This window comes from Ursus maritimus, unplaced genomic scaffold (genome assembly GCF_017311325.1).
Source record: "Ursus maritimus isolate PB19 unplaced genomic scaffold, ASM1731132v1 scaffold_12, whole genome shotgun sequence".
NCBI lineage: Eukaryota > Metazoa > Chordata > Mammalia > Carnivora > Ursidae > Ursus > Ursus maritimus.
The window spans coordinates 6,670,185-6,691,405 of NW_024423564.1; the positions used below are offsets into that span (position 1 = coordinate 6,670,185).

General features: G+C 40.1%; 1 protein-coding gene across 1 annotated transcript in view; it reads left to right on the plus strand.

The window, feature by feature from the left end:
- SPAG17 (sperm associated antigen 17) overlaps positions 1-21,221 on the plus strand; it is a 214,253-nt gene that overhangs the window by 75,011 nt on the left and 118,021 nt on the right. Inside the window, exons 5-13 of the mRNA XM_008706365.2 lie at positions 4,776-4,962; positions 6,706-6,900; positions 9,462-9,643; positions 13,045-13,206; positions 14,386-14,458; positions 14,664-14,776; positions 18,588-18,725; positions 18,814-18,927; positions 19,496-19,646. Coding sequence (XP_008704587.2) covers positions 4,776-4,962; positions 6,706-6,900; positions 9,462-9,643; positions 13,045-13,206; positions 14,386-14,458; positions 14,664-14,776; positions 18,588-18,725; positions 18,814-18,927; positions 19,496-19,646 — 1,315 coding nt within the window. The remainder of the gene's footprint in view (positions 1-4,775; positions 4,963-6,705; positions 6,901-9,461; positions 9,644-13,044; positions 13,207-14,385; positions 14,459-14,663; positions 14,777-18,587; positions 18,726-18,813; positions 18,928-19,495; positions 19,647-21,221) is intronic.

Here is a 21,221-nt window from a genome sequence, read left to right on the forward strand (position 1 = left end):
GGTACTTCCATTTGCTTCTGTTCTCTATGGTATGATGTCTCTGCACCAGGAAAGTACATACATAGTCGCTCTACCTAGGACATTCTTTACATAAATTACTATGCAATCTTCTTGAAATTCTACCCATTGAAGATAACATCATTGTTAAACAGAAAATGCAGAACACTAAATTGTGTAGAGAGAACCGTAACAATGATGTTAAAAAGATGAATCATTTGAAAGAACGCACTAAAAGATCTTCTTCACTCGTCTTCTCTGGTGGTTTTTTGTCAGCTCTCTATATGCTTTCATATTTTTCAGTAATTATTATCTTTATAATTTAAAAAAGCTACTTAAATGAACCAGGATTTATCGGTATTTTTAAGGTACTTTTATGAATATTGATAATTTCAGTGTCCATGGAAATGTGTTTAAAAGGTGCTTTTCTCTGGTCAACCAAGCTTTGCCAACAAGGGAACGCAAAAGCAAAAAGAAATAGAGAAAAAGAAGAGGCCACTCCACAGGAAGAAGAGGTCAGGGAGGTGAAGCTATGGAGAAACAAAAAAGCATCCAGCAAGTAGTAGTATTTAGCCCCTGGAAAGACAGAGTAGAAAGAGGCCAGAAGGCCTGGGAAAGAAGGTAGGAAGATATCAAAGACTGAGACTAACAGGACCAGAGAAATTAATGAGTTTAGGCTTTGAGGTCAAACCTGCTTGTGTTTCTACTATGGCGGAGTGTCTGAGGGCAAACTCTGATTTGTCACTTATACAACGTGAACAAAACTACCCATTTTTCAGGTTGCATTGTGAGAACAAATGAAAATGATGATGTCTGGAAAGCACCTATCATACTACAGAGCTGAGTCTCTGTAATTTACTGCTAATTTTACATCTTGGTTGTGATCAGCCCTGCTCTCTCTGGGGTCCCAAGAAACCTTACAGAAGAAAGGGCTCAGGGAGTTCCTTACATCATAGAACCTCAACCCTGCACAGGTGCTCATACCCCACCTAGGAGAGCCAGCAGGGCCAGAGGGCCCTTGTACTGTCGTATCAGGAAAAGAATAAAAAAACTAGTTTTAAACTCCCTCCATACTTGGCAGTATTTTTTTGGAAAGATAGAATAAGTGAATGTATGTATGAATATATCCATGTTTATTCTTCTGGATGAACTTGAGAACAATTTAATCTGAAACAGTTTCTCCTTTTCCATCCTAAAGATCACCCTGAGATTTTATTTAAAATCACAGCTGTGGAAGTTTCTGGAAGCTTTTGATATCAGAGTTAGGACTTCTTTGTGACAAGGCTAGCTGTCCACCAAGGAGCTACCCAGAGTGTTCACTTCAGTGGATTTACCATGATCCCAGTGTGGCTGTTTGAGCGCCTGCATGAGTCTGCCAATGCCTCCAAGCTAATTGGACTCAGGGGCACTGATTTGTGCTCTGGTTTCATTTTAAATTAACAATCTCAAAATTTCCAATAAGCTCTCAACACTGGCAGAGAGTTCTACCATATTTCTTCACTAAGCTTGCCCTCCCATTTTCTGACATGACTCATGTTACCGTCTCTGTTCAAATCCTCTTACCTAGTACCTGCCTGTACTCAGCCAATAACTGTGCCTCATTCTTCACTTGAAAAAACTGAAACATTCTTTTAACACCATGAAGACCTCTCTCTTTCTTGAACCCACACTCAGCCGTCCCCCTTCTTGATCCTCTTATTAAACTGAGAAATGCTCTTTCCTCCCAGCAAAGGAAATGGACACATTCTCTTGATCTGTTTCCATCTTACCTCCTCAAGGACTTTAATCTCCCTGCTATCTTCAGCGTCTCCCTCTCTACTGGGCCTTTCCATCAGACAGTGAACACATCTCCTAACTGGACCTCATATGCCCCTGTAATGCACTCATCCACTGACATCTTCCCAGGGCATTGCCTCTCTTCCAGTCAATTAATCACTATATGTGACCCACATCCGATTTTGTAACTCCAGCCAAATCTCTCTTCTCAGAAGAGAATGTGTGTACTTGACTGCCTCCCGACATTTCTTGGCATCTCAAAGTTAACATGGTCTCTGAAGAGTCCGTCTGCTCACCTTAAGTAAAAGTCATTTCTCACCCCAACTTCTCTATCTCTGTAATCTGAGTCACTGTTAGGTCTTTTCTGGACCATTACTAGAGAGTTTCCTTTCCAGTCTTCTTGCTTATTGTCTTGCAAAAGCATAGTACTTCTCCACTTAAAACTCTTTATGGTCTTCCCATTACATTTTTGATAACATATAAACTTGTTAGCCCTACCTCCAAAGACCCGTCCCATGCCCTGCCTCCCCCACGTCAGCTTGGGCTACTCTTTCCCTTGCCCATCATTCTCCTGCTATCCTCATGTCTTGTCAGTCCCTTGAACATACCTACCTCCTTTATGACTCCGGGCCTTCGTGCACACACTCTGTCTTCCTTGCTTCTCCCACAGATGACTCCTCATCTTTCAGGTTTTCATTCATATGTCACCTCCTCAGAGACGCCCTCCATCACCAACTCATTAGAGAGGTTTCCTCAATTGTGTGCCTATCTTTGGGTTTTATCCTTCCTAAAAGTCTTGAAATTTTGTAGTTATATTTTTGCCAGTTTGTGTATGTGCTTTTTTGCCTCTTTCTTCCCCAGTAGGCTCGGAGCTCGAGGGGAGAAGCCCAGCTGTAGTTCATGCACCAGTTTATATCTGGTGCAAAGAGAAATGCTGGGGCTTTTCAGACCTCTGCCCCTTACCTTGTACACTCCTTGCTGCCTCCACCCAGGGCTAGTGGTGACATCGGCAACCTTCCCTGATGCTTTCCACTGCTGCTGAGGAGACAGAGTTTCCCCACCACTAGAGCCACAGGTGCTAGGGCCTCATGGAGAATCCATAGGTACCTCTGACACTTCTTCCGGGTGCCAAAGCTAAACTGTCCTCTGGAGCCCTCAACATCCAGAAGACACATGAAGTAGAGAAATGCTTCTCTCCCCTTCTGTGTTACATTCTGTTAGCTGGGTGCCAAAGCAACATATCTTCTACTCTCCTTGTCTCTAATGTACTAGAATGGAATTTTTCAAATTTGATTTCTTGATCTCAGGAAAACACAGAGCCCAGGTGTTGCTACAATAATTTTGTTGTTGTTGTTCCAATTGTGTGGAGTATAGAAAAAGCAAATAATAGAAGCATATTCTGGATCTTCTGTATGGCCACCTTATGCTCCAGTACGTCCCACATAATTTTAATGAACACAATCTATTTGTATTTATAAACAAACGCATTGAAAGTGTAATTACATTATGAAATAATGCACAAAGGTTTCAGCAATTCTTTGAAAAGAAAAAAAAAAGGTGGGAAAATTAGGTCTTTACATGGTATATGGCAGTCTAAATATGCTCCAGAACAATGTGTAAAGAGTTTGCTCTGCCAGCTGATGTTTTGTGTTGATCCCATCTTTGAATGTATCAAATAGCAACCATTGATTATGTCTATACATTTTTAAGTAGCATTATAATAAAAATAATTTGTCAATGTTAGGTTCCCCAAAGAATCTATTAACCTTTGAAACTTGTTAATACACTAAAACTTTGAAAAACTTTATCAAGGAGATTTTAGAGAAAACTATTCTTTGCTTTTTTTTTTTTTTACTTTTTAAAATTAGTTTCAGAAGTAGAATTTATTGATTCGTCAGTGGCATATAACACCCAGTGCTCATTATATCAAGTGCCCTCCTTAATGCCCATCACCCTGTTACCCCTTTCCCCCAGCCACCTCCCTTCTAGCAGTCCTCAATTTGTTTCCTAGAGTTCAGCATCTCTTATGGTTTGCCTCTCTCTCAATTTTCATCTTGTTTCTTTTTCCTTCCCTTCCCTTATGTTCATCTGATTTGTTTCTTAAATTCCATATATGAGTGAAATCATATGGTTTTTGTCTTTCTTTGACTGATGTATTTCATTTAGCATAATACCCTCTAGTTCCATCCATGTCATTGCAAATGGCAAGATTTCATTCTTTTTGATGGCTGAGTAATATTCCATCATTATGTATATATTCCATCATTATATAATATCCATCAGTTTATATACACACACACACACACACACACACATATATGCCACCTCATCTTCATCCATTCATCTGTTGGCAGACATCTGGGCTTTTTCCATATTTGGGCTACTGTGGACATTGCTCCTATAAGCATTGGAGTTCACATGCCCCTTTGAATCACTATGTTCGTATTCTTTGAATAAATACCTCATAGTGTAATTACTGGGTCGTAGGGCAGCTCTATTTTAAACTTTTTGAGAAACCTTCATACTGTTTTCCAGAGTGGCTGCACCACTTTTTTGGTCTTTTTAAAACTTTTGTTTTGTTTTTAATGAACAAGCCAACCTCTCTCTAATACTCAGACTGACACTCCCCAGGGTTAGGATGCAAGATAAACCTAAGTTCCAGCCATCACAAGGTACTCAGAATCCCCCACTCACCCTCCCCCAACAACTAAGGTAGTTTATAGGCCCATACTTGAGTCTCCTTTAGGATGAATTCTCTTCTAGAAATTCACTTGTGTAAAAGGTCTCCTAGCACCCACCCCTCAGTCCTCACGCGTGGTTGTGCTTTATCACACCTTGGGCCCAACCTGGGATCTCCACTATCCCAGCTTGAAGAATGACTACTTGAAAAATAAATGTGTAAACAAGCAATTGAACGAAATAAAGAATTAATTCACCCAACAGTAGAAAAGCTGTTGCTTGCTCACCATATGATTTGGAGAAAAAGTATTCTCTCTTTCCAGGTAATAGAAGATAGATTCAAGATAGAAAAGGATAAAGGGAAAGCAAAATCTCCCAAGGAGAAGAAGACCTCAAGTACCAAGGTTGCCAAAGGAAAGGGAAAAGATCAGCCTGAGGCAAACACAACAGTGAAAAAGACCACGCAGTTAAAACGGAGGGGAGAAGACGATGACACTAAACATTACATTGGTCAGTGAGATGCTCTTCCTGTGGGTTACCTTTCACTTCCTGCCTTCCAATCTACAAAGCAACTTGAGAAATCATTTCAGTAATGATGCTTTATCTTTCCCAGGCTTTTCTCTCTTTATAAAATCAGAAATCACATACCACCCATGACACCCTAATAGGAAAATAGTGCTTTCTGCAATTCATTTATGTTTTCAGCAAATATTTATTTAGCTCGTGTCTTGCTGCGGACACGTTTTCATAACGCAAATGAAGGATGAAATAACGAGCTGATTTTGCCACCACATAGCTTACTACCTTGTTCAGAACATTTTAAAAACTCAGACATAATTATGAGGCAAACTAGAAAGTGATTGTTGTAATGAGTGAAATACGGTGGTGCTAAAATCAGACCAGTTACTTTGAGACTCACACAGAGCACGCGGCTTCCTGACCTGACCTCAGCTTCTCCCACTATTAGCTTCTCTTAGAGCAACTAGAATTTCCTTCATTTTTGATTTTTGATGTAAAACTGGTTTAACCTGTGCAGCTTGTGAGTAATTCATTGCCACCTACCCATGAACCCAAATGGAGCTTCCTGTTATTATTTGCATCCCATTTAAATGAGATGGCAGGGGGCACCTGGGTGGCACAGCAGTTAAGCGTCTGCCTTCAGCTCAGGGTGTGATCCCGGCGTTCTGGGATCGAGCCCCACATCAGGCTCCTCCACTAGGAGCCTGCTTCTTCCTCTCCCACTCCCCCTGCTTGTGTTCCCTCTCTCGCTGGCTGTCTCTATCTCTGTCAAATAAATAAAATAAAATCTTTAAAAATAAATAAATAAATGAGATGGCAGGCCCTCACACCCCTTGTCACTTGGACTCCGCTGTAAATCCACAAGACTTAGAAGCCATGATATTATGGTTTCCATAGGCAATATCAACACACATTTGTTTAGGGATAGAAGAAAAATTCTTACTTAAAAATTTAAAGTTTGGGCATATTGCATTATTTGTAAGTTTATCTTAATGGGCTATTGTGGGATTTAACGTTTTCGTGTACTACCCAGCGTGACTGTGAAAGTACCACAATTATTTTTACCTCTCTGAATCTCACAGTCTAGGAGAAACTTATGTTTTAACATTAATAAAACAGTGTAACCAGGGCTAAGTAGAGGGGGGAAACATTTTAGAAAAGTGCACAATATATATTTTTAAAATTTAATGCAAGAAATATATCATTGCTCCATAACCCACACTTAGCATTCACACCTATGGACGTAAATACACAGAATACTTTGGTAGGGGGCACGTCCATATTCGATATTTCCCTCTCCTGTAAACACCTCTACTTATAAAATACCACAAAAAGCTGCAGCTACTCGTAATTCAGGAGTAAAGCCAGATGTTGCTCAAAAGAGATTGAACCAAAAAAAAAAAAAAAAATTCACAGCCTAAGCTTTCTTCTTTTTACAAAAACCCAAGCACACATTTTCCATGAGCACAGGCCCCATGTATGTTTGTCCTTCTATTATGACTATATCTCATTTACAAAAGTGATTTAATATTTTGTAAAATGGCCACAGCCTTCTTACTGGAAGGGTAATAATGAAAACCAGTCAACATGCTTGCATTCCAGCCAAGTGGACTGTTTTTGGCGAACCAGAGGTATTATAAACGCATGCATAATGTATGTAGCCATCTAACTGGCTGAGTGCAACCTGTTCTCTTTTAAAATGACGGCTGCTCTTCTTTGTGGTATTTTGAACAGACGATGAGCCAGATGATGGTGCCCAGCATTACATTATAGTTGTGGGCTTCAACAATCCTCAGCTATTAGCGATTATGACTGAGCTTGGCATTCCCATCAGCAGCGTGATTAAAATATCTTCAGAGAATTATGAACCTCTGCAGACACACCTGGCAGCAGTTAGCCAGCAGCAGGAAGTTCTTCTTCAGCCAGAAGGTATGCAGTCTGCTACACGACTTACTGAATCTTTCAATATTATCCACTGTCTGTGAAGTACAGATAGAATTTTCTGTCCAAAAAATAGTCACACAATACATTCGTTATTAAATCCTTTTAAGACTTTGATTTGCTCTTTATTCTGCTTGCACTAGCCAGGTGCTGTAAATTTTGCAAATTAAAATCATACTCTGTTTATATCCCTGTGTAGCCCCAGAGAACCTGGGCTATGGGTCAGAAGACTTGGTTATCTAACTACATTTCTCAGGAACATTTAACCCATAACTTTTACCTAATGTGTGGGCTGGATAGATCAACTGTAGATAATGTGTTCTTCCAGGAGCCACAGTCACCACGTGGCCCAAGGGAGGTCACAGCCTTGGATTCTTGCTCTGCTTTGCTTCTGGCTTATTGAGATGAATCGGAGAGGGCACTCTATCTTCCGAGCTTTAGACTAGGTAGCCATGGCTACCATTCAGCCATTTGGGACCACAGGGTCTTCATCCAAGGGAGTTGTGCTAGAATGCCACTGTGGGAAGGGAACTGAAAGTTACTATGTACTTTAGGTGACAGAACAGGGATCCTATGTAAGCCTGTGTGATCTGGAAGTTCAAGTTTTTCTGTCATATGCTGTTGCTTTTATTGTTATTTATTAATAATATCATTTGCACAAGTGTTTTGTAATCTACACAACTACATCTCAATTTCTAGAACACTGAATTTTAAAAACTTGCTGTTCCAGGGTGCACCTGGGTGGCTCAGTCGGTTAAGCGTCTTCCTTTGGCTCAGGTCATGACCCCAGGGTCCTCGGATTGAGCCCCACATCAGGCTCCCTGCTCAGTGGGCAGTCTGCTTCTCCCTCTGCCCCTTCTCCTGCTCATGTGTGCGCGCTCACTCTCTCTCTCTCGCTCACTCTCAAATAAATAAACAAAATCTTTAAAAAAAATTGGCTCTTCCAAGTTAGAAATTACTACCACTGATGCAAGTAAAAGCTACCATTTATTGGGCAGATGCCTTGGGACTAGGCTCAGGGCTAAGGGTTTTAAGTGCATTGATTTATGCAGTTTCCACTGCCATCCACGGAAGTGTGTTTTATTACAGACAGTCCCCAACTCATGATGGTTGGACTTAATTTTTCGACTTTACAATGGTATGAAAAAGATACACGTTCAGTAGAAGCCATACTTTGAAGTTTGAATTTTGATTTTTTCCTGGACTAAAAACGTGCTGTATGATCCTCTCTTGTGATTCTGGATGGTGGCAGCTCCCAAGCCACCCACACAATCACGAAGGAAAACTACCAATACACTGACGACATTCTGTACCCACATAGACTTTCTGTTTCTCGCTTCTAGTACCATGTTCAATAAATTACATGAGGTATGTAAATAACCCTTTATTATAGAATAGGCTTTGTGTTAGACGATTTTGCCCAATTGTAGGCTAAGGTAAATGTTCTGAGCATATTTGAGGTAGGCTAGGCTAAGCTATGATGCTCAGTAAGTTAGGTGTACTTTATCACTTTCATGGGTATTAAGGAGGGCACATGTTGGGAGGAGCACTGGGTGTTATATGCAACTAACGAATCATTGAACACTACAACAAAAACTTATGATGTACCATATGCTGGCTCACTGAACATAATTAAAAAAAAAACAAATATTCAACTTATAATGCATTTATTGGAGTATAACCCCATCCCCACTGTAAGTCAAGGAAGATCTGCTTTTCCATTTTACCAAAAGAACTCACAGCCTAGAGGCAGCTATTAACTAAAAGAATTGAGACTCAAACCCAGCTGCTCCTATCTCAAAGAATCATTGTAATATTAAATAGCTTATTATTGAAGCCAGTGAGAATATGTCCCATAAGTGCATAGCCTCTCTATAAAAAATATTTAATATATAGAAATAAAGTCACAGAAAAATAGACTTCATAATAGAACCATGAGGTCTTAGTAGTAGAACCCATTTAGTTATAGGTATAATAAAAATTAATATTTTAGGCAAAACATCATGTGTAACTTTATTGGAACTGTCATGATTTTAGTCAGAACATAAAGGCCCAGAGAAGCCTGTATCTATTTGGATGTGACCAAAGGTTAACTGAAGCATCAATCATTGATCTGGTCTATTTTTAGCCACGTGGGGAGGAGAATTGGATCAGCAGCATTTCTAACCAATTATGAAGCAAACATACTGAGATGGTCAAAAAATGATTTCGCAGAAAAACTGCTCCACATAGATGCAATCTAAGGGTAATGGAAATATCGAACACATTTAACTCCACAAATGTGTGAACTTATCATAATGTTTCTAGGCCTCAAGAGTAAAATGAAGAGGTGGGATAAGCTCAAGTTTAATATCAATTTTGAAAGTAAAATCCTCTGGTTTCATAATTGTATAACCCAAGCTCAAAACCTTCTCAAAATTATATTTCTTCGTTTGCCTTTTCTGCTACGGCACAGACATATTGCAATGCATATAACTGACCATATCCACTTAAAGTGGGAAGAAATTCAACATTCTCATTTTGTTGTATTAACATGTTGCTATAATTAGACATAGAGGCTGAGAAACTGAAGAAAGAGAATGCCATAAGAGAACTTGAAATTTTCTGGAAGTACCTGGAACCAATCCTGAATAATGAGAAACCTGAGACAAATCTCTTTGATGTTGCTCGACTTGAATACATGGTCAAGGCAGAAAACTTTCCTTCCGATTGGGCAGACAGCGAGATGATGGTTAGTACATGGATTTGTGAGGGTGGTTTGGACATGTGGTAGTGCAGTTTCATTTATCATATTCATTCATTCCACAGACATTTGTTGAGCACTGACTATATACATAGCTTTGTGCTAGACTCCTTCGTCTTCAAGACAGTGATAAGACTGAATGCCCAGTGATGGTTATAGCCTGGTTCTTTAGCTTTAAGTGTATGAATTAATGGCAAAGAATAAGGTGGAGATGGAGATGAAAGATGGTAATCCTTTATTTGGTGGCATGAGACTTTGATATATACTACAACCATGTTCTTGGCAGACTCCTAATATATAACATGTTAATTGTGAAAATAGTAAATTTTACAGGTTTTCAAATTATATTGTCTTTCTTTTTTTTATATATCAGTTCAAAATATTGTTTTTCTAGGTCCTTAATTTTATTGCCAAAATATTATTTTTAATATATTTGGCCAGCAAGGCCTATCTAATAGGATGACTTGGCCCCACCCCCACAATTAATAGGCATTTTCTGAGAGCATTTACTGGTCTCTGCTACTGAGGATCTTACAGAGAGGCATGAGCAAAACCATGAAACTGAGAAGCAGTGTTCAAGGTGCCATATACCTATGTGCTCAGTTATGTGAAACACACTCTAAATTTCCTACTAATTCAAAAAAAGAAGAAATGGGATACACCACAAAGTAATAGCAAATATTTGATACACGAGGGTGTTTTTAAAGAGAAGGTTGAGTGACTACTTCTCACGGATGTTGTGGAAGATATCCAGGCATCCCTGTTACACAAAACTTCTCAGCTCTCTGTCTGGTTGATCCCCTGTTCCAACAAACAGAGGCTCCAGGGTTGGAACATGAACATTTCTCACGACTGGAGTCCCTGATTGTACAACCTTGAGGTGGATGTGCACGTGATGAAGTAAGGAAAACTCTGAGGAGAGGGAGACCCAGATTTGAACCTTAAAGGATGGACGGGATTTGAATAAGTAACAATATACAGATCAGTTTGAGTTATTAAGACTGTCAACATAAAGCATTAGATGTCACTATATAGAAACAGAACACTGAAGGCCTGATGCCTTGCCAATAGTAAGAATAAATATTAGCCTTGACCTATACGTGGAAAAGAAGCTAAACATAAAGAAGCTGTGGTCGAAGGCAGAGCTTGTTCTAAGCAAAAGTGGTTACTCCAAGCTCCCTTGGCTTGGCCTCTTTCCTCCCTTTCATCTAGATATCTTCATCTTTCCTGCCTTGTCTTTCACTCTTCTGCCTCCTCAACCTGAGTTCAGAAAAGAATGCACTACCCTCTGTCCTTTACTGTTCCATGTCACACCATCTCGAGAACTTGCGTACGTTTTGGTTCAATAGGGCATAGGAGGTCACAGCCATATAATTCCTGAGCCATAATTCAGAGGAAGCAATAAGAAGAGTCTTCTAAGTCAGCCTCAGGCCAAGTATCTTTTGCTCTTGCTCCAGCTAAGGGTCTCTTCTTTGTATTTTATTTACCCCCCAGGCATGGACTGACAAGAGCTGAAATGTGTTGAGTCCAAGGTGGAGTACATTCCACTGCACCTTCAGTACATAGATGTCATAAAACCAAGGCACATAATCGCAGCTTCAAAAGACCCAGCACCATTCCCAGCACCCTGCTTCCTCCTCCAGTGTCCACAATTTTGTGCTCATTAGAAGATTTTAATCACTCCATTTTTAAAGACTATTACTTTTTAAAAATACAGACTAGAAGAATTTAAATGGCGATTAAAGTTCAGAAAACTTTATGTTGAAAAAATATTATCATCTCAGTTGAAATACTAGTTATGGTAAAATAGTCTTGACCTCCAAACTAGAAAGTTAACATCGAGGGCATCTAGTTGGGTCACAAAAGTAACAGTCAGGAATGAAAACATTCAGTCGTCTAGGCAACCACTTATGGCTGGGCTGCCCACCTGGACGCACTGATCTCCTATCAATCAATTTGCAAGTATTTATTGAATATCTTCTTTATGCCAGGGCTGTGGTCTGGGTCCAACTGCAGTATTTTTTTTTAGAGCCCAATCATAAGTTATGATTTGTGGGTGAACAACCCAGCATTGAGCATGATGGGATAAGAGAGTCTTGAAAACAGTTCAGTCTTGGAGTTGGGTTTGAAAAGAAAGGCCTTTGGGTTTCATATTGAAGAACAAAGTTCACAGTAAAGTTGAGATCACCTGAGAAACGTAAAAGTAATAAATCTACTTCTCGTAGAAATAGACTAAATGCATGGTGTGGATACATGATGTCACATGCTCAGCCATATATGTAAGTTGGTAATGGCCTCATAGCCAAAGCAGAAGCCAGCCGAAGGGTCCTCTTCTTCTCTGGAAGAAGGAAAGCATTAGTACCCTTGTCTGCAAGCAAGACGGCTATATTTCTGCTGAACCAAGGTAACGAAAGCTTTACATCAAATAAATGCCCATCAAGAAGTGCTAACTGCTCATGTAAGACATCTGCAACATCTCAAGTTAAGACCTTAGTTGCTGAAATAATTTTCTGGCTTTTAGCATGTGATTTGCTGTTTGATTTAAAAATGAATGAACTAGTTAAGCTAAGGGATCAGAAGGGGCAGAAGTCCTACCATATTTCTTATAAATACAAAGAAAAACATGTTTCTCTGCCAGAATTTGTGCAGAAGACTAGCAGGTTGAAGCTTAACTGGAGAATGCTCAGTCCTAGAGTAGGCATGTGAAGCCCAGACTGGCAGCTATGCCTTGAAGATGGGCAGAGCTCCGCGCTTACCTGGACTCCTGCCAGACTGTGATTCACTGCCCCCCCCTCCCCAAGAAGCTATCTCATCCTACCTTACTCTGTAACTCAGATCTAAGATAAGCCTACTTAACCCTTCTTTGCTTGCAGGCAGGCAGACCTAGTGGTAACAGTACTTTTCCAGTTCTGGAAATGAAAGCCCAGGTAATAGGGGTATCGGATCGACAACTTGTTTGCTAGATAATAAGACTTGTGGGTATTAGATATAGAAGCAGTAGATTATCTATTTCTTAGGGGTTTTTTCTGCCGAAGGTAGCACAGAAGAGATTATTGAAATTATCTATCTATTATGTTGTTTTAGAAATTGAGACATAGAATATAGGCCACGTTACTGAAATTAATGAACAGGGTGTTTTTCATTTAGTTGAAGCATTAATTAGATTCTTACACTGTTATGCAGCCATACGACCCTCCAAAGGGAACAGTCTGCGTTGTAGTGAACAAGATGGACAAGAAGGGTTCAACAAATGAAGACTCACTCACCATGGCTGGGATTCAGTGGTCGGGGAAGTGCTTGGTTTAGCTGTTAAGAGAGAAACAAACCATACATCTGATTCCAACAACAAAACACTAATAACTAACTGTCATTAATTCTCTCACTGGTAGCTGGAATTGGGTACTGATATTTTTGAAAATATTGCCTGTTTGATGTATGACACCCTGGATTGGAAGAGGCAGCACCAACACTATTTGGAAAGTATGCAGCTCATCAATATCCCACAAGTGGTTAATGAGAAACCTATCTTGGAAGCCATGTCAATTACTGAGGTAGGCACTTCTGGAATGTCTTTAGTGGGCTGAATGATCAACCGAACAAGTTGATTTTCACATTTGTAAAACACACAAAGGAAAAATTACATGAATACTTGTGGGAAGGAAATACTGCCTGCTGGAATTTAGGTAGTGAGGGTGGGAGCAAGAAGGGACCCCCCCCCCCAGGCACAGCATTAAAGGGTACCCATGTGGTCAGGGCTTATATGAAGCTTCCTAATTACCTGCCACATGGAGAGTTGATGAAAGAAGCCATTTTCAGTCCATGGCACAATAAATCACACCTGGAACAAGGAGAGGGCTACTGATAAATTAATCATGGTGTTTATTTAGCACCTACCATGTACTAGCCTTATGCAAGGTGCTGGCAATAATGAACAAGATGCACCCCCAGCCCCCCACCCCCCATTGAAGTTAACTTTTAAAGAGGATGGCAGTCATGTCAACAGTGGTTTCAACATGGCATGATGTGTGCTGTGAGAACAGTCAGCTCAGGCTGCAGTGGAAACACTAAAATATGGCACCTAAACTGACCTGGAAAGGACCAGTGGGGGAGAGGCAGGAGTCAGGAGAGCATCACCCAGCAGGGTGATGTGGTGAAGGCTGCTTATGAATTGCCTACAGGAAAGCCTAGTGGAGGAAGGGACAGAAAAGTATTCTCAAGAAAGGGGCAAAGATGGGCATACATAGACATGAGGTCAAAGGAAAGAAGTATTAAGGCACAAGACAGGACCACAGGATAGGTCTGTACTCCCAGGTAGTACGTGCAAAATGGAGAACAACACGAACTCCCTCTGGAGAATGGAAGCAGATGTCCTTTGGTGCTCAGTTAAAGAGTTTGGGTTGTACCTGGAAGGTGAAGGGGAACCACTGAAGGACTCAAAAGGGGAGAATGGTATGATTCTGAGTTACCCAGGGACCAGTGCCCCATCTCCCCACACCTTTCATGGCTCAATGGGCTCTGTTAGGGAAAACTGAGAAGGGTCCATACCCACTAACTTCTTCCCTTCTTCAGACAAAACCCTTTCATTTGCTCCTAATATTAGCCAATGACCTGTGATGTGATCATAATCTTACAATCTCAGAATCCTGTCAGACCCCAGAATACCAGCGTCTGATGAAAGCATCTCTCAGCTGGATATCTCAGTCGTCTCTTCGGAATTCTTCTACTTTTAGGCATCACAACATGTTGCTGCAACCCCTGGCAAGAAGAAAACACAGAATGAGGAGCCACAAGCGCCCCCATCAGGCACGTATGAAACACGAAAACCAACACCGTGAGCTGTTGCTTTAAGGACTACTGACTGTCCTCCATCTTGCCTTCAAACACCCCTTCACCTACACGTCCCACTTTCATTAGTGCACCGTGACAGTTTGAATTTATGGATTAAATTTTGATGGAAGAAATGGAGAACACATCTTATCTGAGCAGTGATGTATTGTATATTTTACAGCAGCTTTTGTCTTCACAACTGAAGTAGACATGAGATACTACAATGACTTGCTGAATCCAATTCCAGAAGAATTCATCTCTGTGCCCCTGATACTGCATTGTATGCTGGAACAGGTAGGTGGGTACACACCGAGGCTTCTCTCCCAGGTGGGTAACCTTGAGTCCATCACTTCATTTCTTTGGTTTCGGTGTTAACTGTTTTAAACCTCACACATAATCCCTGAGTGTATTCTCCTTTACAAAGATTATAGAACACTTAAGATAAAACGAAAGCTTACTTTGATCATCTGTTTTAATGCTCTTTCTTTTGCTATGCTCTGGAACAATTGATCTCACATTCCCTGAACTTTCGGTAGACGTATCCTTTAAACCATCTGTGTCTGGTGTCATTTTAATGGACAAGAAAGAGGAGGTAGACAGGTGGATGGGTGGTTAATGGTCTTTATCTTTAAAATTTCTTTTATACTCGTAGGTTTAATCAGATTTTTCTCTTTCTGAGGCCAATTTTAGTCATTAGTATTTTTTAATAAATATGCCCATTTTACTCGTGCTTTCAATATCGTATAAAGTTCTTTATTCACTTATATGCATTTTAAAATTTGTTTGGCATCTGGTTATGCTCCTTTGTTATGACTGATGTTATTTATTTGTCCCTGCTCTTTTCTTGATCATGGTTGTCAATGGTATATCTATTTTATTGGTCTTTTCAAAGAACCAGCATTTTACTTCATTGATAAACTCCTTTCTACTTTCTGTTTAATTAATTTCTTCATTCCTCTTTATTATTTCCTTCTTGCTGATTTCTTTGAGTTTATTTTTCATTTCATTTGAATCAAAAGCTTACTTCATTTATTTTCATGCTTTTTGCTTTACTTAAGGCTATGCATTTCCTTTTGAGTATTTCTTTGGCTGCATCCTGATGCTTTCAGTCTATTCAGTTTTAAATCTTTTATTTTCATTTCCATTGTTTATTGTCAATTCCTACTTTTATTGCATTATGGTCAGTTAACATGGTCTGCATGTAAAAAATCTTTTTAAATTTCCTGAGCTTCCTGTATGACCTGAGGTACGTGGTCAGTTCTCAGGGTTTTCTATACGTGTTTGAAAAGAATTGTTATAAATTAACTCATTTAATCCTTAGAACAACCCGATGAAGCAGAGACTATTTTTGTTCCCCATTTTACAAATAAGGGAAACTGAGGCATAAAAAGGTTAAGTAACTTGTCCGAGTAGTAAGTGTCAGAAACTGCCTTAGAACCTAGTCTATCTGAGTGAAAAAATATTTTGATGGCATTGTTGTGCTGTCTTCTTTCTTCTAATGTTGCTGAGAAATCTCATGTCAATCTGATACTTTTTTCTTTATAGGTAATCTGTTTTTTCTTTCTGGCAGCTATTAGAGTTTTCTCTTCATAATTCATAACACAAGGCCATATCCAGGTAGGGCTTTGTTTTATCATTGTTATTAACAATCTACAGGATTGTAATCTGGTTTCTGATTATATTCTGAATAAAATCAGAATTCCTTACATTGGAAGACCCTAAAAATATGGGTCTGGGCTGATCTGCCATCTCTTCTCCTGCCCCCCTCACCACACACACACACACACACACACACACACACACACTCTCTCTCTCTTACTACTCATCATCTACATAGGCCTTCTGGGTTTTCCTCAACTACACTACTTAATTCCTCCTTAGCTTTTTACTCCAACTTCTTTTCCTAGAAAGTTCCACACCTACATGTCTGCCTGGTGGATACTCCTTCTCATTCAGTGCCCAGTGGAAATGGCATTCCTTAGCCTTTCTCCCACCTGACCCAAAGGGAGCCCCTGACAACACAAAGTGCTCTTTACCACAGCACTTGGTTTTATTTTCTTATAAACAATGACTCTTCTTTAAATAACTTATTTTCTTTGTGTCGTACCTTCCCCCTCTCACTAGAATATAAGCTCCATGCAAGCAGGGACTTAATCTAACCTTGTTCACCGCTCTATGCCCAGCATACCATAACCACACCTAACCTACAGCAGACGCTGAATCTGTATTTGCTGAATTAAATACACCCTCAAATATTATTTTTTCTATTGATTTATCCTTGTATTAGATGGATGGTGGAACTTCTGTTTTTTCCTCCTTGTCTTTTACATTTTCTATTAGTTTTATCTTTTGGGGAATTCCAGCTTAACTTCCAACTAATTCATTCTTCAGTGGAGTCCAGTCTGCTATTGAAGTTTTTTTTCTCAACAATAAATGTATTTAATTTATAAATTCTCCAATTTCTTTTTACAACTCCCTGTCATTGTCTTTATTGCATGGATGTAACACATTCCTTTATCTCTCTGAATATTTAAATGTTTATTTTAAATTCCTGTTCAGACTCTACCATCTCTTTTGCCTTCAGTATACATTTTTATATCTGCTTTAGTTTTCTAACCAATTAGATAAGCACACTCACAGTTGCCTTTCATTACCCCCATAAGCTTTCTGGAAGACCAGTGGTTTTATTATGTCAATAAATCTGTAAAAGCTGAAAAGCCCTATAGAGCTTGCAGTGTTGTCACTTTATTTATCTTAGTCTTTCTTATTTCATTCAACTCAACTCAAAGCAACAAACATTTATTAGCCACCTGCTATATTTCAGGCACCAGCCGATGACCTCAATGCCTGACACATAGAAGACAACCAATAATAGATTATGCTGATTGAAAAAATGCTTAATAATGGGATGGAAAAAAACTGAAATATAAGAGGAATGGAATAGGATTTTCCAAGACAGGGTATTAGAGTTTAACGTTTCAGAGGTAGAACAGCTTTGAGTGGTCTTTTGTGATTGGAGTGGGTCCAAGAGATGATCCGAGATAGAGAGTGGACATATGAGTGGCTCTTTTGAAAGTAAGGAGTTGACAAAAGGTGAAGGATGGGAGGCTGTTTTGTTACCCATCTCTAGCAGTGGTTTTCAACAGCAGCCGATTTTTCCTCCCAGGGGACATTTGGCAATGTCTGGAGATATTTTTGGTTGTCACAATTGGAGGGGTGATACTGGCATCAAATGAATCAAGGCCAGAGATACTGCTGAACATTCTCCACTGCACAGAACAGAACCCGTGACAAATAACTGTCTAATTCAAAATGTCTTAAGGTCTAAAGTTGAGAAACCCTGTAAAAGTATGTGAAATCACAGAGGATGGCTGCAGGATTAAGGTGAAGAGAAAAACTATAAATTAGGTGCCTACTTTGATTACGTTTCAACTTGTTTTGTTTGCCAGGTAAAATTGAACAAGCCACATAATCTTTCTAGACCTCAGTTTCCCCATATAAAGGCGACTATTACCCCTTACTGATCTGACCATCTATCACTCTCTTGAAGAAAGAATGAGGACTTGACCTGAACCCCAGTTCCTCCCACTCAGTAGCCTTGGGCTTGCACCAGTCATTAACCTCAGTCACCCTAACTCTTCCTCTGTAAAATTAAGATAATATCTACTCCACCATGTTGCTGTGATACTTAAATGAGATAATATACGAGAATATGCCCCATACAGTGCTTGGCATAGGGTAGCCACTCAGTAAATACTTCCTGGATCCAAAGATGTGAGAGGTTTCGAGTTCTTTAAGAGAAGGAGCAAATCATTAAGAAAAAAATTATTATATTGTTATTTTGATTTCTGTCACAGTAAATTTTCCTGTTTACCATTTGTGTTTTCTGTTATCTATCCTAATGCATACATTAAAATTATATCTACTTTAATGCATGGGTTGTAAACATTTTCCCTTTTATTTTGGTAATCGCTGTCACTTTGTATCATCACTGTACATTTTTTGATAGAAACCGCCTTGTTTTTACCAAGAACAATGGAAATACGTGAGTTTCGGTAAAGAGCCGACCATTAAACTGACTCCTTCCACCTGTGTATTTTAACAGGTTGTGGCAACTGAAGAAGACCTTGTCCCACCCAGCCTGGTGCAGCCGCCTCCTAGAGCAGATGGGCTGGACCACAGAATCGCAGCTCACATTGTGTCCATCCTGCCCTCTCTCTGTCTCACAGAGAGGGAGAAAAAGGTCAGATGGCATGAGATATCCAAAGAGCTTGCATACTTTGAAAAAGTATGGATTCTCTTTTTAAGTCACTCTATTTCAATTTGAATAGAATCTCCATGAAATATTCTTATCTAAAGAAGAAAATGAAAGCGCAGCAGTGCCCAAAGGCCCTCTCCTATTGGACTATCACGATGCGCATGCCCACAAGAAGTACGCTCTAAAGGTAATAATAACTGGGTTACCCCGAGGAGAAGTGATGCAAGAAAGCCTATTTGTAATTGTTCATTGAAGAAATTGTGGTTAGTTACTTTTACCAATGGAAGTAAAAGTAATATACAAAATGGGTACCTGCTTGTAGAGTGAGACCTCGGGAAAGAGAGGTGCATACGGAGCAAAGAAAACTTGTCTAGTTATAAAGGTCCCGTTAACCATGTAATTGATTGTGAGTACACCAAATTTGCATTCAAACCTTACAGTTATTTGCTTTAAATATCTTACCAATGTGAAAAACTAGTGGAAGCTAGAGAAGGATCTCGGAAGGGAGAGATGAATATATCCGAGACTTGGACAGTTTGTCACAGCCAGTGAAGAATCCGGGAACCTCTGGCAAAGTGAGAACGAGCTTTTTTGACCTTCAGCAAAATACCAACAGTTTGTCTTCCCCAATTACCATTGATTTCCCCTGTTTCCAAATAATGAGAGCGAAGGTATCAGGTTTTGCCTTCTCCATATGCATAAGGCACTTGACAGCTTACTCTAATGTCTTCTGTCATGTTACTCTTTTTCATAAGGACCAAAAGAATTTTGATCCAGTTCAAATTGAGCAGGAGATGCAGTCCAAGTTGCCACTGTGGGAGTTCCTTAAATTCCCTCTGCCCCCGCCATGGAACAGCACTAAACGTCTAGCTACAATTCATGAGCTCATGCACTTCTGTACAAATGGTGAGTGCGTTTTTTTGCCTTAGCTTAAACCCATTCATTTATGGTCATATGTGCTTCTTAAGATTACACTCCTATTTGCAAAAAGTATTTTGATTATTGGAAGAGCTTTCAGAGGCTGAGATGAGTACCTTGAATAATGTCATTAGCAGTAGTATGACAGCTACGATGCGTAACATTCTTCGATTTGATGCACTGGGTTTTCTGTCCACTGCGTTTCCATGACAAGAATAATCTGTTTCTTCCTTCCTCCCCCGTCCCCTCTCCCCCCCCACATCCCCTCCTTGACATCATTTTGGAAGACATGGTGATCCCTATCCTAGGTAAGAGCGCAGAGTAGAGAGCCCCCCTGACGGTGTAGCGCCGAGAGTGTGTTGACTCAAGTTCACCCCCCCCTTACAGAAGGAGGAGGGGTCATTTTATGCTCTTTGAGGATGGCATAAAGAGAGGTAATTTGGAGGATCTAAAATCAGCTTCTCATTGAAGAGTTCACTGGGACTTCCTTCAAAAACTATTTCCAGGGGTGCCCGGGTGGCTCAGTCAGTTAGGCATCTGACTCTTGATTTCAGCTCAGGTCATGATCTGGGGGACCTGGGATTGAGACCCGCATTGGGCTCTCTGCTCAGCAGGGAGTCTGCTTGTCCCTCTGCCTCTGCCCCTCCCCCTCCCCCTGCTGTGCTCTCTCTTTCTCTTTCTCTCTCAAATAAATAAATAAAATCTTTTTAAAAACCCAACTTTATTTCCACTTGAGGCAATTAGCAGATATATTCCTATTTACAAAAAGGAACATGAAATTACAGACATCTTTATTTGACAAGAAAGCATTTGCCCTAGAAAAGAGAAAATCACCTCGTTTCATTTCTCACCCTAGGCAAATCATGAAATATTTTATTCTTGATTTCTTCTTTGATTTTTAAGTAGGCATAATAATAAAGAAACAACAAAATCTTTTGAATACTTTCATGCCATCACTTCATGGAAAAGCAGTGTAGAGCCTCCCCGCCTGGGTATATGGAGACCTTTGTTTACATAACCACCCATTCCTAATGTTCCTGAGAATGCCTGTCCTTTGCCTATATCCTGCCCACTCCATCTTTCCTTCTGCCTGTGGTATGACTCCATGCTCTTTCCACCTCGTCCTATACACACAGCACAGGATTCTTGTTTCTGTAGCTACCATTGCCACATCACACAGATCCCACTTACATGTCCCATCCCAAACCCTTGCTCCTCCTCTTCTCTCCTCTTCTCTCCTCTCTATCAGCACTTCATACTTAACAGATCCAGTACCAAACTCTTGACTGCCCGAAATTTGTCCCTTCAAAGTTCTCCTTGTTTCAGTAAATGACAACTGTTTTCTTTCCAAACCTTGGAGTCATCCCTGATTCCTCTTTGTTTCTTATGCTCCACAACCAATCCCACCACATCCCTCACCGCCATGGCAGCCCAGTCCACCACCACCTCTCACTTGGACTATTTCAATAGCTTTCCAATTGGTCTACAGGCTTTCACCTTTTAACCTAGTCTTTTCTTCACGCAATAACCAGAATCACCCTTCCAAAATGCTAGTCACACCAT